This window comes from Leuciscus leuciscus (assembly GCF_965113295.1).
Source record: "Leuciscus leuciscus genome assembly, chromosome: 2".
In the NCBI taxonomy this organism is placed as follows: domain Eukaryota; kingdom Metazoa; phylum Chordata; class Actinopteri; order Cypriniformes; family Leuciscidae; genus Leuciscus; species Leuciscus leuciscus.
This window is the reverse complement of record NC_138726.1, coordinates 26,622,871-26,639,762: the sequence shown is the minus strand read 5'-3', so window position 1 is coordinate 26,639,762 and position 16,892 is coordinate 26,622,871. Positions and strand designations below refer to the sequence as shown.

The 16,892-nt window shown below is 37.2% G+C and overlaps 1 protein-coding gene across 8 annotated transcripts in view; it reads right to left on the bottom strand.

Moving 5' to 3' along the window:
- Positions 1–16,892, bottom strand: part of brsk2b (BR serine/threonine kinase 2b) — a 149,672-nt gene that overhangs the window by 40,873 nt on the left and 91,907 nt on the right. For all 8 annotated transcript variants that reach the window (XM_082161849.1, XM_082161852.1, XM_082161854.1 and 5 more), the window contains exons 3-5: positions 11,158–11,243; positions 9,590–9,730; positions 2,319–2,435 (exon numbers count right to left, since the gene is read on the bottom strand). In XM_082161849.1, coding sequence (XP_082017975.1) covers positions 2,319–2,435; positions 9,590–9,730; positions 11,158–11,243 — 344 coding nt within the window. The remainder of the gene's footprint in view (positions 1–2,318; positions 2,436–9,589; positions 9,731–11,157; positions 11,244–16,892) is intronic.

The following is a 16,892-nucleotide window of genomic DNA, read 5'->3' as shown; positions in this document are numbered from 1 at the left end:
CCCTGAGAGCTCGTAATACACTAAAAATAACAGCAATTTGAATCTATACTCCTGCCCTGAGAGCTCGTAATACACTAAAAATAACAGCAATTTGAATCTATCGAGTAACGTTACTCCTGCCCTGAGAGCAGCGCGATCGCGGGAGATGTATCATTTTGACCGTTGAAATATCGCGGAAAATTTGAACGAGTTCTGTTCTCGCACATCAATTTAACAGACAGCGAGGTAGCATTGGAAAAGCATGTTTTACACCAGTTACCCCATAAGCAGCTTTGTTTTGGTCGACTGATGAAACAGTCAAATCAAAATGCATACAATACGATATTTAGACGATGATTAGTTCTGTGCATTTTTAAATGTTCGCTTATTATCTTAGTAAACGTTAGAGGATGTTGAATTGTAACACAATATAGTTGTAAATTCACTTACCTTGCAATAAATGCGTTCTCCCACGAACATGTCTTTTATTCCGACTATTCTTCAAGAAATCCCTCCGCAGCGCATCTCAAATTCAAACGTCTAAACCCCGCCCTTGCTTCAGCTTCATTGGTTGAAGCTGTAAACCAATCATTTTCCTTTCTGCCCTCAGAACATGTTTGAGTAAGTAAAACTCCCATCTGCCACTATAAACAGATACTCTCCGCCTCATTATCTTGCAAACTAAACTACAATAACGGTTCCGGCAGTGTTGCAGAAGCCTGATTTCTGTATGTGTGCCATGGATATCCTCTATGATAGGAACATGAGGGAGGATTGATATGGCAAATCAGGAAAGCCACAGGGGGTGATTAAGCTATTGTGAAAAGACCCCGATGAAGAGAATTTACTAATATAAACCAAGATGCGGTTAATAAAATTTTTTTTTTTTGAAAAATCTAAAAATCGACTCTTTTTCTCTTGACATTAGACATTAGTTTTTACTCTGAGCTAATCTGACTTTGTGCCAGTTAGTTAGTGCTGGTAATGCCTCAGAGAACAAGCAGCAGCAAAGGAAGGTTTCTTTGATGTTATTATCAAACTTGCAAGCTTAAGGGACATAGAGTAATGGTCCAAATATGACCAGTGGTACTAGGGAAATTTGCACTATATTGTGGGTAATCTAGTTTCACTTGAATGGAGGTTGTGGAGGGGGATCTAATTAAATTGACTGAAATTCCAAGAAGCCATGGCCATTTTTTTTTTTATGTAACCACCCCTTCACACAAAATTACCAAATATGGCAGAGAGACTTTTCAGAACTAAAGGTATTTCAAAATTAGGTCAGTCCATCCACTCGGCAAGGAATGAGCCTCAGATCCAAATGAATGAATGCATGGCAAAGAGGTATGACTGGGAGGCTCTGTGTTAGTCGTCCTGTCTTGCTGTGTTCATACGTGAGGGGTCTGCCCCTTTCAAATTCAATTGGAGTCCATTAACCGTGGTAAACAGAATACATTTGTGTCAAGCAGACAGCATACGAGGAGCCTAAAGATGAATGTGTTTAATTAAAAACTGTCATATCTGTGCCTAGAGATGGGAAAGTCACAATCAATAATTACAGCACGCCTCAGTCGAAGGAAAGCATCAAAGCCCTGGCACCATTCTAGTGATGGCTAATAGGAGCAGAAGTACACCGACTGAAGTTAAAGCTATGGACTGGACACTTGGGGCGGATTTCAAAGTCTTGATTAATCTCTATCCGTGATAATATGCTCTGCACTTTGGCACCTAGCCCTCTCCTTTTCATTGATAATGGTGCCTCTAATGGCCTGCATTACACATTCACAGGGACTATAAAAGCCAGAGTGGGGTCAGGCTATCATATTCATATTTTTCACTAATAGTAGCAGTTCAGGAAGTGCCTCAGTGGCAACAGGCTCAGCCAAGTGTCTCAATACAAGACTTAGTCATTCAGTTACAGCCATCAGTTGTTAATATTGTGCCATTTCTCTGGCTCTTATCATAATGATGTATGCAAATGAACCAAGTGCTGCATTTGTGCCTTAGACTATCAATGGGAGTGATTTTGCTAGTTTAGCATACTTTTCAAATCTGTCAATAGCATCTTCTCAATACAACGCTATTCTTCTCAATAGCCATTTTATGTGAAAGGGACTTGTCAATCCAAACCTAAATTTATACTTTAATTCTATTCAGATCAAAATGCAAATCAAACAATTACATTAGCATGTAATGTTTTAGCCAAATTAAGCATGATTGTACCCTATTATGAAATTTAAACAGTGTATTTATGCTCCAAATGTGGTTTCCCCTTGTTTTATGAAAAACATGTTTCACGTATGCTGCTAATTGTTGCCGGAACATGGAGTATGACTCACCCACAGCTGGTTTCTAAGAGACTGTCTCCAACCTGTAGAGAAGCCATGCCAAAGTCTGCTATCCTGATGTTATTCTTCTCATCCAGCAGCAGGTTCTCTGGCTTCAGGTCTCTGTGACTGCAAAACAAGAGGAACAAAAACATGCTTAAGGTATACTGCCCTGCAAAGGCAAAAGACCTTAACTCGCTAGAGTGTGAAACTGAGAAAAATGACTTTAAAGTTTCTGTTTTGTCCAGACAAAAGTATTATAGGTAGGACTCCCAAAATGTGACAACTAGTTGCTATAATGAAGAAATGTTTGTATGCAAAAAATCTTGAGCTCAAACTTGACCTTTGACCCTTGTTTGGCTGTTACTGTACTCTGCCTTTGTATCATATGCCAAAAATAAGGAGTCGTGCAAAGGCAAAAGGCAGTAACTGACATATAATCAATATTTGCTTGCTGTCCCCCATACTTACATCCATTATAAGAACACCTAACCAAGGTCTAGTCTTCATGGTATGTGTTTTAAATTATATAGAAGACCTTTGGTTGTTCCTATTTAGTGCTATAATGATCAGGATAGTGCGGCAACACTAACAACGTTAAACAGTATGACAGATACAGATAAACAGATAAGTAAAACGTAAACAGATAAGTTACTTTGCAGTACAGTATGTACAGTATGAATAAATGCAAGAAATATTTTCACAATAAAGATCATTTAATTATAATTGAATACAAATGTTTTTATTTTATTTTATAAATTACAGAGGAGCAGTAATTTATCAATTTGCAACAAGAATATTTCATATTCATTAGGCGTGTTTAGGCTTTTATTTTGAAATAGCAATAAACATGAAAAATAATGAAAGATTGGTAGAAAGCTCAGTTTGTTTTTATACCAAGAGTTAAAAAATTATTAAATTATCTAAAAAAAAATATATATATAAACAAAAATATTATGGATTCTCGATTTGTGATACGGCTGCCAGCTATAACGCACATATGCGCTCTTTTTATGCGTTTATTAGAGGTTGAATTAAAATGACGGTGACAGTTAAAGGGTTAAGGGCCACCAAACTGCTCAAGACGCACAGTCAACGAACTCGACTTGGATTACTGCTTTTTAATTCTGAGATAATATAGACAGAGTCAACCGAAAAAAAGTTGGAATTACTTTTACCATTTAGGTTAGCCTACTTTGTACGGACGTTAGCGATAACTAGCTTAGTGCTATATGGATTTGTGTAAGATCTGACATGAACACCTGCAAGAAGGAAATATGGCTCAAACACGTATGGATTGTTGTGGATACAGCAGATGACGTGCATTGCTATGGATTATGGATTATGCATCTTCCATGGATTATATCGGATTGCATGGAAAGGTAGGATGCCTGTGTATTTAATAATTGGTTTTCGGCGTCTGATGTGAGGCGAGTGTCAACGTTAGCGCTAACTTACGTGACACAGATTAAATTTAGCTAGCTCCGGGCTGTCACTGATATTGACAGATCTGAACCATCGCCCTGAACAAAAATAACAACATTTATGACAACCTATTAGCTTGCATACCATCTAAGTATGGCTTGTTCACCTTGTTTTGTTTCTGATTGCATACTTGGAGCAGTTAGTCTGGCCAAAGATGTGTTGTGTGTATGTTACGTGGTTTGGTGACAATTAAAGAGCGCCACATTTGACAGTATGACAAAGCCAGAGTACAGTAACATCACAGCGGCACCGTAACATCTCTCTTGATGCCAGGCTAAACAAAGTCAGAACACCGTAACTCAACTTCAGCGTGCTGGAACAAAGGCAAAGAGCCGTAACAACTGTTACGGTGTTCTGCTGTGGTTTCTCCTATGGTTTTGGAAGTTACGGTTGTCATAGCCCTTTATTTTCTCGTTAAAACAGTCAAATTGACTCACGATATTTATTCACATGATAAAGGAGGTCTCAAATACCACAAAAATGACACTAACTCATTTTTGACCAAACATGATGTTACGGCGTTTTGCCTTTGTAGGGCAGTATAAACATCTACACAATGGTGTATAACTTCTATGATGAGCATGTTTTTAATGTCTTTTATTTTATTTGTATTATTATTAATTTTGAATTATTTCAAAATGCATAGTCAATGTGACACAAATGTCCTGATATCATAATGAAGAAAAAGCCTCATTAAAAGATAAAATCCTTAAAAATGTGAAGTTCATTAAAGTTGTTTTTCACTGTTTCATTGTTATTACTCAGGAAATTATATTTGAAAAAACTGATATTTGAAAAACTAAACTCGTTGTTGACTGGTAAACCTCCACTGTGCACATGGGTCAATAAAGATGTTTGTGATTTTATTGAATGTTCCAGCTTAACCACATTTTATATTACTTGTTTAAGCTGCCAGTATCAGACTCAGCACCAAATCTCTTGATCAGACATCATGGGAAACATGTTGATTCCTTGTACCATTGTGAAATCCTCTGATCTGAAGATAAAAATTCAGAGCTTTGTGTGCCAGTGTCAAGAAGCGAAGCGTCTTTCATCCTGAGCGAGGAAGTGGTCGAGGAACAGAAGACCATTTTAGTCCCAAGAGATCAAAAAGCAGCTTGTACATTTCAAGTATCTTTCAAAAGACAGCTGATCGTGACCTGTGAGCCAATGAGAATTTACTGAAGCTCTTCATTTGGGATGGTTTGGCAACAACAACTGGCCAATAATTGTTGGTGGGATAGAAACGTGACTTGAACCAGAAATACTTTCCTCCTTTTGCCGCAATAACTACAATTGCACTGAAGCAAGCTTAACCATTCTTAGAACTCAATAACCATCTGCAACCACAGTGAACTGGCAGACATGAAAACATCTGGCCAGGCACCTACAGTAATTACTTGATCATGGGATAGAAAGACAGTCAGAGCGGGATCTTGTCAATATTATCAATGCATTTCAGTCAAATCTCATGCTCTACCAGTCAACACAATCACAACATTATTAGTAGTAGCCTAAGTGAATCTTTTAAACTGCACACGTTCATCTATAAAAGGCTCTGTATGTTGGAGTTGCCACAATAAATGTGAATTCTGGAAGCACCAGCTATAAAAGAGCGGGTATCTCTTCAACCAGAAATAAGTTATTGCAAAGGTTAAACACAGACCAGCAATAGAGTTCTTTACTATAGAGATTGATTCATCTCTCTCATGCCAAGGCAACTAAGGAGAAGGAGGAGCTCTCTGTAATGGAAAGATAGCATGAGGCTCCCAGTCAATACTGGTGTGTGTTTACTGAAAGGCTCTTCTGATTAGATGCCAGCAAGAGAATGATTGGGTATAGCAGGACTGACTGGATGATCTCTGGGTATCAGAAACTACATGACACAATCATAAACATCCTTTTCAGATGAACTCTGCTTGTTTTAAACACAATAACCAGATACTGCACTATTCAAGCATGCAAAACATGTTGTATGCCCTACAACAGCACTTAGCCATCAACTGTTAAGCCATTCTGCTGCTCTGTCTCTCATTATAATGCCTGATTGCAAGGAAGTCTCATTATGCGCTGTCTAATTATGAATGCTCAGGATGAAAAGGCATCGAAATGAAATTGAATAGCTTCAGAAGGGAGACCCTTTGTTCTATACGGCAAACTGGTTACCAAAACATACCCACTACTATAACAACCACCAACTCTGTCCCAACCTAATGATTTGAGAGCTCAATATAGGCAAAAAAAGATACACTTGGATGCTCCATCCATACACTTAATGTAGGTGTGAAATGGGTGCTCATTATATTCCTTGACAAAGTAGAAGTTCATGGAACAGATAAGCACAATCCCTCCTTGAGGAGAACACTAGTGACAATGCTGTGAGGTTGCTGTTATACCATGATGTTGCGTGATGTAGAAATACAGCTCACAGCCTCATTTTCATTCACATTAAATAAAATATGGTGTCTACCCTGACTAAGGTCAATTTATTGAGGTTTTAATAACCACCAGTATGTCAGCAATATCACTTTTCTACCATCTCTCTGTGCCTTTTCCTATCTCTATGTGTTCTCCTAATTTCTATGTCATCCGAACAGCACATTCATCTTTGTAGACACAGTCCACACTTAAGAGCACTAAAATATGCAGACCAATAACTAGAGTCATAAAAACAAGCAGTTAATCTTGGAACTATTGTTCTTCAGTTTCTTTTTATAGTTTGGACTGGAGTTTAGCAGCTCACACTGCTGATGCATGTAGCGACTAGTAGCATTACTCATGAAATACAGCAAAAAGTTATAAATCTTTCCATACAACACTGGCAACTGCTTTACATAACACAGGATCAGGCCCAGTTAACTTAGACAAGAGTTAATGTGGCTCAACTCTTTTCTTTTTCCTCTCTGACGACCTTGTGTAGCTGACAGCACTTGCATCATGTAAAAGGCTGATGAATTTGACAGACTTGATTCAGACTGTCTGTCCTCACAGTAGGGCCAGAAAGCCATAATTGTATCCCTGTGAATGCAATGATAGCATAAGGCTATCAACACCGAACATAATCTGTGTGGTGGTTTCAAACCCCAGAGAGGAAAATGGCTGTGAACGAGCAGAGGAGAGAACGAGTGATGCCTCCCTGCTATGCTGTTTATTCAATGCTTTCCATCATCTATCGAGAAAGGCCTTCAAACCATCCATCAGCTAGTTGAGCTGTGCTGGAAGCATGAGGCATTCTTCATTAAGCTGTGCGCCTGCTGAAGCGCATTGGTAAACAGATGCAAATATTGTGCTAATGGCTGCCCCTTCAGTGCATTAGTATATTAGCATATGAAGAGGATATGGTTGTGAGAATTCAAACAGAATCATTATTAGCATTAGCGATATCTCTTAACCCTTTAACACGTACGTTTAAAATATTCTGGCTAACCCCCCAGCGTGAGTTTTTCAAGGTGACCGTTTTTTAGAACGTGTCACATTATGGTTTCCACGGTGACGCGTAATTTCTTGTCACGTGACATACCGCAGCCACAACAGCGCTGAATGAATAATGATCTGCTTTTATGTCTTTTTTTTTTTATTCTTTTTTTTTATATTCACAAATTTGTTAGCTATAGCATGAAATATCTGATATTCCGATTGTCAAATATATGCAAGTAGATGTGTTTTGTTGTTTAAACACCTTTATAACGATCGCGTTAGTTGAGCTGTATGCGCGATGGGCGCCACCATGTTAGTTTGTGCTACAGTTCAGAGAATCGGATCTGTTGGATTAACAACACGTGAATTCATCCACTTCTCCCGAAATACATGAAAGTAAGTGGCCGGTGAACTGGGAGAAGAATAGAGTAAACTTTAAAGTTACTTACACAATGTGTATCTGATATGAATAAAATGTGTCTAATTATAATGGAAAGGATTATTATTGCCGCTTCCATAGACATCAGTGTGTATTTTACAAACTCTAAATGTATGGGGTTTTTTTGTATTTACGTGAATGTAAATGTCTGAAACCTAAAATAAACATTATATGGTTGAAAACACTGAAAAGTTGTGATATATGACAGCGCTGAGCACGTCCATCTCCGGCTCAGTGCCAGCCAACGCGCAAAAGCACATTTGAATTTAGCAGTTGATCACGTGATGCACTGACCGTTCTAATCAAACCAGTGTGATCGTACGCTCCAGGGACCAGCCTAGACTGATCACAATGGTGTGATCCTACGCTCCAGGGACCAGCCTAGACTGATCACAACGGAGTGATCGTACGCTCCAGGGACCAGCCTAGACTGATCACAATGGTGTGATCGTACACTCCAGGGACCAGCCTAGACTGATCACAATGGTGTGATCGTACGTGCGAAAGGGTTAAAGTTGTAAAAAGTTAGATGAAAGTACATTTAAGACTACAGTCGAAATCACAGGCTGTCGTCCAACTGACTAGTTTGTCACTGTTCATGATGTATAATTGATGAAGTTCTGTAGTTGTACTTGGTCAGTTTGACAGGTTCAAACTTTGAAAATGTTTATTTTTGTAAGTAAAATTTGAGAATCCACACTTAATTTTCCCAACATAATGCAAGATTGTATCCTAAAATGACAACATAAAAATCTTGATGGATGATTATCATTAAGGATTTCTATATAATAATCAATGTGAAATTCTGAAAATTGACCATAGTAAGTAGGCTATAGGCCTACATTATTTTTGATTTTTAAAGAATTTTCTGTGTTCATTTATCATTGCCACAACACGTCCAGCTTGAAAATTAGACCGTTAATATAAACTAAATGTACTTTGTAAAAAATGTAATGTATGTTTCAAACGATCCAATATTAAATAAAATTTATATTTGATGATCCAGACACCACTGATTAATAAAGAATTAAAAAAAAACTGGTGTCCATAAAGCCATTTCTCTGTATTGCAATACTTTTTGCCTGCCTTTCCAAAAACTTTTTTTCTAAGAAAAAGTCTTATTCTACCATGATCTATTAGCAAGAGAAATTCATATGGATACTTAACTTTTTCAAAAACTAAATTAGTTTTTAAATACCTCTGAAAAGATTCTTCTTTTATTTGTGTTTTTGGGGTAGGTCACCTCATTACAACAACACACTTTGATAAAAAACTACGCTGGGGTGAAGATGAAGCACTTGTTTCTCAGTATTTTAACTTAAAATTATTTGAAAATCTCAGGAACTGTGTAAGAAGGCAAAAACCTTTATTATTTTCCAGTTTTTGTACGGCTAATTGAAACCCTCTTGGCTCTACAGTCAGAAAAGATTGAGAGAAAGCATACAGAGAAAATGTGAGCATATTTTTCATTTATATCTCAAAGATGTGGAGAGAAAAGGCTTAAGGATACACTCAGTGATAAAAACTCTACTTTTCTGCAGTTGCACTGGAGGGGAGCCATTAATCTTTGACCTGGAAAGTATGTGTGAGTGTGAGTGTGTGGCTAGAAACTAAATGTGCAAAATAGTAATATCTCAATTTTTATGATATTTAGTATTCATAACAATGCTTTGCAATGACTGAAACATGCTTCACTTGAGGTGGCTTTTACCATACATAATAAATGAGACCGCAGCAATAAAACAGGTCGGACAACAACAGCTTGTGGCTATACATGATGTATGAAAACAAACAAAAAATGTTAGTGGCTACAAAACCAACACGCTTGACTTTCTTGAACCAAAATAATGAGAGTGTGCAAGCAATGCTCAAAATAAAGGATTCTGATGCCCTGTAAAACAAACTGAGATTTGTACAAAGCAATGAAGTCCAGAGCTCTTACCATATAGAGTGACTGTGGCAGAAGTCCAGCGCAGAGATGATCTGTCTGAAGAACTTCCTGGCCTCTTTGGGTGTTAACCTGCCCTTCTTTACCAGGTAGTCAAAGAGCTCTCCACCTGACACATGCTCTAGAACCAAATATCTGTGGAAAACAAGCAGGAGATAAGAAATCCTGATACACAGCAGCTATGAAACTCCCAGGACAGATCTACTACCATGCCAATTTACAGTATACACTACTTTTAAAAAGTTTGGGGTTGGTAAGGTTTATTTATGTTTTTGAAATAAGCCTCTTATTTTCACAAATGCTGCATTTATTTCATAAAAATATAGTCCAAAATGTAATACTGTGATATATCATAACAATTTAAATGTTCTACTTGAATATACAGTATTTAAAAATGTTAAATATAATTTTTTTAGCATCATTACTCCAGTTTTGAGTGTCACATAATCCTTCAGAACTCATACTAATACGCTGATTTGGTGCTCAAGAAACATTTATTATTATCAATGTTGAAAATAGTGAGTGGTGGCGCAATCATCCTTGATTCCCCCCTCCATATGTAAAACAAAATGTTGATATTTTGATGTATAAAAGTAAAGAATTATAGTTGTGCTGCTTAACAGTTTTTTGGAAATGGTGATACTGAATATACAGTTCAAAAGAAATGTTTTTATTTGAAATAGATATTTTCTGTAACAATGTAAAATACTTTATTGTAACTTTTGATCAATTTAATGCATCCTTGCTAAATAATAGACATAGATATACAGACCCCAAACTTTTGAACGGTTTTGTACAGAGAAAATGCTACTATTTTCATGTTTTTTTTTTCAAACCAAATTTTCCATTACAAACTATATTATCAACACACCACTTGAGTAAAAGTCTAAATGAATAATTCGATTATTTGATTAGCAACTTTTAACAAGTTCACCTTCACACCAGAATGTTTCACCCCCCCCCCCCCCCCCCCCCAATTTAAATGGACAAAAGGCCAACATTTTCAATATAGTCTCAGACTGTATTGTATTTGAGTGAATGTGTACATGTTTGCAAAATATCTTCCTGCAATCGTCCTGTCTGATGGGCAAACACATTTATGTCATACTCATGCATTCATGTATTCATGAGATACACGCAGACTCCCATTCACATTTGAACACACATACAAACACACTCACTGACACGGCAGAAGTCTGATTTATTAGTCGATTAAAGGATTTTCTCATGCGATTACCTGTCAGCGTGATTTAAATTAAGGATGGATTCATACTTGATTTGTTGTGTGTAAAAATGTTCATAGGCAAATACTTTACGAGTGTGCGGGCCATACATCTGTGTCATCTGAATATTAAGAAAACAAATTCCTCAGCTGCATCTATGGTGGCTCCTTTTTCAATTATTGAAAACTACATTAAGCCCAGCCACTGGAGCGCGAGCACATATCCAGGGATATCAGAGCCTCTGCTCTTCCGTACAGATACAGAGTTTACCAGGCACTGATACACACTCAGCTCATACATTGCATTGTGCATGGATAAACAAAAGTGGTGTATACTTACAAATATTTCTTATTTTCGTAGACATCATGCAACTTCAAAACATGTGGGTGTTCTATGAGCTTCAGAATAGCTATTTCTCTCTCTACCTGTAGAGACACAGAGATCAAAAACGATTAGTTTTATACACAGTAGCATGAGGTTAGAGTGAAACACAAGGAGACATTTACGATAACAACCTTTGGTTAGTCTGTGCTAGCAGAATGATGTTGTATGGTATTATCTTGCCAAGCCAAGCCTAATTAGCATCCCACCACTTTCATTAAGTGGTTAACCCATTAATCACACTTTGGCAAGAAAATAAACAAGAAGACAATAGCTGCAGAAATACACCAGTCCAAGTGCCTCATTATAAGATGCCTATGATGAAGAGTTCACATGAATTATAAGTGGACAAGACTCTAATTGCATTAGTCTTTAGAAAGGGATATAGTAGCATGACAAGGTGAAGCATCATCATAGTTATCATGAACATTCCCACATTATACTGAGAGGTGGTAATTAGCGAGCATACAGTCGTTCACCAAAGTTGTTTTAGGGAGCGTACACTCTTGCCGCTGCAGGAAAATCCATCTCTTGTCGCTTTGAGGGAGCACCAGAAATAATTAGACTTCATTATCGGTGGGAATATGGGAACAGCTAATATGGATAATCCCACACTAATGAAAGTTGCATGGCAGAATTTGACGCTGCATGAAGTCTCCCATCACACACCTGCTAAGAGACTAACCTTGTACAGTGTCTAAATGAACCACAATCCCATTTCATTTAATCAGCTTTCCTTTGTACTCAGCCGAGGTGTTATAAACACAATTATGAAGGACGTTTTGGTCAGGATAGATGGATGCAAAGAATCAAAATGTGTCTTTTTGTGGTAAAGAATCATGTACTTTTCCAGCCCACACAGTCGCTGTTCAGGTAAATAACACCCTGTCTTGCCTTCTTTATGTTAACAGTTTACAGTACTAGTCAAATTTTGTTCACACACCTACTCCTTCCTTTATTATTACTATTTTTCACATTTATGAAAAGATTTGGTCATGCTTTAGTTTAGGGAACACATATTCACTATTAACTACAACTTTTGCCTCAAAGTCCTAATTAACTGCTTATTAATAGTTAGTTAGGTAGTTGTCAAATTTAGGTATGGGGTAGGATGAAGGGATGAAAAATAGGGTCATGCAGAATAAGGTATTAATATGTGCTTTATAAGTACTAATAAACAGCCAATATGCTAGTAATATGCATGCCAATAAGCAACTAGGTAATAATGTAAATTAGTCCCCAAACTAAAGTATTGCTGAAGATTTAACCAACTTCATTATACATCAAATATGCACCTGGAATACATTTGAATAATATTGAAGGAGGTCCCATGTATTATGGACACTTGTTAATGTTTTTTTTTTTTTTTTTTTTTTTCACAAATTGTTTAAATTAGTCCATTACAAATAAAATATTAAAAAATTTAATTAAATTAAATCCTTGCTTCGATTCAGCGTTACTTTATTATAGTTTTTATTTATAGTTTGAATATTTGTATTCAATAATTTTCATTTTAGTTAGTTCTAGCTTGTGCATTTATGTCATTTTTATTAGTTAAGATGTACAGTATATGATGATATATTTGTATTATTTATTTACTCCAGTTTTAGTTCTTTTAGTACATCAAATAAAATAAAATAAAAATGAGATTTTAATACTTTTATTTCATTTAACATTTATTTTAATTTCACGTAACAAAAATGTATGTTTTTTTAAAAATGGTTTTAGTTCCAGTCGCCGTTAACTCTAATAACCATCCTGAGTCCTGGCTGGGATAGGCTCCAGCATTCCCGCAACGCTACACAGGACAAACGCTTTGGAGAATGGATGGATGGATGTAATATAAAATCATATGTTTTGCCGAAAAGAAATCCACAGGCACAGTTTATTTCTCTGCTAAACTTAATTCAAGCCTTCAGGGCAAAACGTAAGATCATGAGAAACATAAACCGAGTCAAGTGACACCAGACTTTTTGACTGGTAGGGTACATAAACACCATCAAAACAATCTGATACGATTACAGACGGAGTTATTTTCAAAAGCACAGACTGGCATGTGAAAGCAGACACACAGATCTTTCTTTGGGCTCCATCACCCTGATACACACACTATCTCTCTAACCATGAGGCTGTAGCCTTTCTTCCCCACATCTCTTATGTCAATCCAAAACTAGAACACGGCCGACCCAAGTAAAGAAAGAGAGAGAGAGAGAGAGAGAGAGAGAGAGAGAGATGTCAATTTATCACCATCAAAGCCCCAGTTCTTCAAAGGTCTTTCACCTGGACTTCTGCAAAAGAGCAAGAAAAACTAAATAAATAATGAAATATTTCCTTCTTTAATCTACATCGCAGTCTCACTGACTACCTTATATATAAATCCCTGTCATGGCAACCCTCTCTCAACATGTCTCTCTCATATTCATGTTCTCTCTTTAACGTGTTTTTTTTTTCTTTATTTAGCAGATGGCTTTGAGCTCTGCTTTCATGAACTACAGAGAGAGAGAGAGAGAGAGAGAGAGACAGACCTTCTCCCTGATCTATGACAGAACATGGTCTTTCTCATTGGGTTTATACAATCACTGTAATCATTCAGGGGCAGGATGCTTGTTTCTGCTCCTGGCAGAGACTTTGATTATTCCCTGTGCTATCACAGCAAGTCTCACCTGCATTATGAGTCCATGCCAATTTGGAATGAACAAAGTGCTTATGAAGCATCTTCTCTGCAGAGACCCTAAATTAATGTGTGCTCGAATCGAGAGCAAAGGCGAAAAATGCTTAATGATCACTTATAATTAAATGGAACAGACTCTGTACAATCAGGTGGAATATACTCTTGAATGACATGACCTCTTCTAAGTAAGCGGTAAACCCCAATAAAATAAGGAACAATGACAGAACTCAAGTGTATGAGTATAAGTGATTGATTGAACAGGTTGGGTAAGTTGCAAACACACACACACACACACACACACACACACATTTGTTTTTCTACAAGGACTTTTCATTGACTTCAACTGCTTTTGAATGAGCTAAAGCTATTTTCAATCCCCAAACCCTTAAAATCCTTTCTGAATTTTTACATGATCATTCTTCACAAGAAGATATTGTGAGGAACTGAAACATTCATTTTAGTATTATTTATAAGGTAAGGGTAGTTAGGTAATTGTCCAATAACAACATTGGACCCCACTGTCTTTCATTGCATGGACAAAAAAAAAGCAGATTTTTATTTTATTTTATTTTTTTTATCCTCTTGTGTATCTTTGTATATCCAACAATGTCAGAAAATGTTGGCAGAATTGTGAACTATCCCTTTAAGAAACTATTTATATGTTCATTAAGCCTCTTTTCTAATCAGTGTAGGTTGTTTCAGGTTTTACTACAATCATGGGGACATTTGGCCATCACAATGCAGGCAAAATGTGACCCACGTGCGCACACACACGCAAACATTTAGGCTCACACACACACATCCATCTGTGGCAGGTGAAAAGCTGTGCTGGCACAGACAGGAGGAGGGAAATCCAAACACACAACATTTACCTGCACGTCAGATCTCTGCCAAACAGCACTTGTGATCACAGGATAATGGAGACTTCATCTTATCAACAAGCCCCAGTAATCCTGTCTGAATCCAGATGAGTTAAATCCAACTCTAATACAGAGTTAACACTTACAGCAAGTCAAATAAACAAAGACAGCGGCAACACACCGGGTATTTGTTATGATTTTAATGATCCAATAAAAATACACACACACACACACTCATCTGATTATGCGGACGGATAGGAGCCGAGCAGTGATCTGCATCATTCCTCATTATAAAAGAGGAGGCCGGTTCACCTCAGTGCCCTTTTTCATTGCGTTTCCATGTTTAACAATTAGCACCACTGTAATAGCATCTTTCTTGCCAACAAAAGTGATTATCAAGTGATTAATTTCCCTGGAGAGAAAGATTTCAGTTTGGGTATGACGTAAAATTACAAGGTTAAATGGCCACAAGTCAGAGATATTAATGGCATTGATGTATTTGGTTTCAATTGATAACACGGAAGGCTTTAGACAAGAAAGAGATTTCATTTCTTGACTGGCTTTGAGTAGAGAGGGAAAAATGAATGACTAATCCCGGATATTGAAAGAGCAAATGGAAGAGAAAAATAAATGTGTTAAAGTGTGTGTTAGAAAGGCTTGCAGAGTACCTTTTTTTCTTTTGCAATTCAGATTTAATTAAGAACATTGCAAATTTAAATCAGCATATTTAACAGTGTATAATTCAACACGCCCTAAACAAACAACTTTCAACCTCTGCCTTTGTTAATGGATTTAACATCATTTATTATGCTCAATTATTGTTTGATTTCAGGTTACAGATGGTGTGTTGATGCATGTTAATAAAACTGCACTTGTGGGGATGGTCACAACACACAGCAAATGAATGAAGGCAGACCGAGCTCATGTTCTCACAGCTGGGACAGGGACTGGGACACAACTCCCATGTATTGGAGAGCAATCAGATTTTACCCAATAACAGCACATTTAACCACACAGCTGTCTGTTTGTGGTGGTTCAAATATTTGGTTATGTACTACGTGTGTCTATAGGTGTTTGAAACAATGGCTATTTGCAAAATTGTGTGTGTGTAAAGAGCTCATGAAGTGATGATGAGTTGGAAGAGGAGGTGTTTGTCTCATGTGGGTTTTGACTGCTCTGTCCAAACTCTCCAGTGCCCACTAGCCGGGCAGCCCTGGCACACACACGCACACACACAGACACAGACACAGACATAGACACAGACACAGACACAGACACAGACAGTTTCCATGTTTTATGGGGACATTCCACAGACGTAATGCTTTTTTACTGTACAAACTGTATATTCTATCCCCCTGCCTACACTAACCCTACCCCTAAACCTAGTCATCACAAAAAAAACATTTTTACATTTTCAAAAAAGGTAATTCTGTATGATTTAAAAGCTTGTTTCCTCATGGGGACCAAAATATTTTGTGACACATTTTGTCACACACAGACACACATTGGGTTTTCATTTTTTTAATGGGGATTTTCCAGACATAGGCCTGGTTCACAAACAGGGCTTAGATTAAGCCAGGATTAGGTCTTAGTTCAATTAGGATATTTAAGTAACTTTTACAAATGTGCCATAGAAAAAAGAAAAGAAAAAACATTACTGGTGTGCATCTTGAGACAAAACAATAGCACAATAGCTCAAACATGCATTTTAGTTTGGGACTATCTTAAAGGGATAGTTTACCCAAAAAAGAAAATTACCCCATGATTTACTCACCATCCATCCTAGGTGTATATGACTTTCTTCTTTCAGATGAATACAATCAGAGTTATATAAACAAATGTCCTGGCTCTTCCAAGCTTTATAATATAATTTTATATACTTTTATATTCATCCATATTCTTTGTTTTCTCCTTTTTCAGGGTTTTTCCCTAACAGCGGCATTTTGTTTTCCGGCATTTACCATTCCACTTCTCGCATGTGTTTCCATGACAAAATGTGGTTTGGGGACCAGATAGAGTCATTGGGTGACAGAGTTGTTGACAGCTTGTGTAGTGTATGACCCCCTGTTGCGGACCATTTACCTAGTGTAGTGTGAACACCACAACGACTTCAAAACTCCAGATTACAGACAGCAAGTCAAGTAGTCTTAACAGCAAAGCAA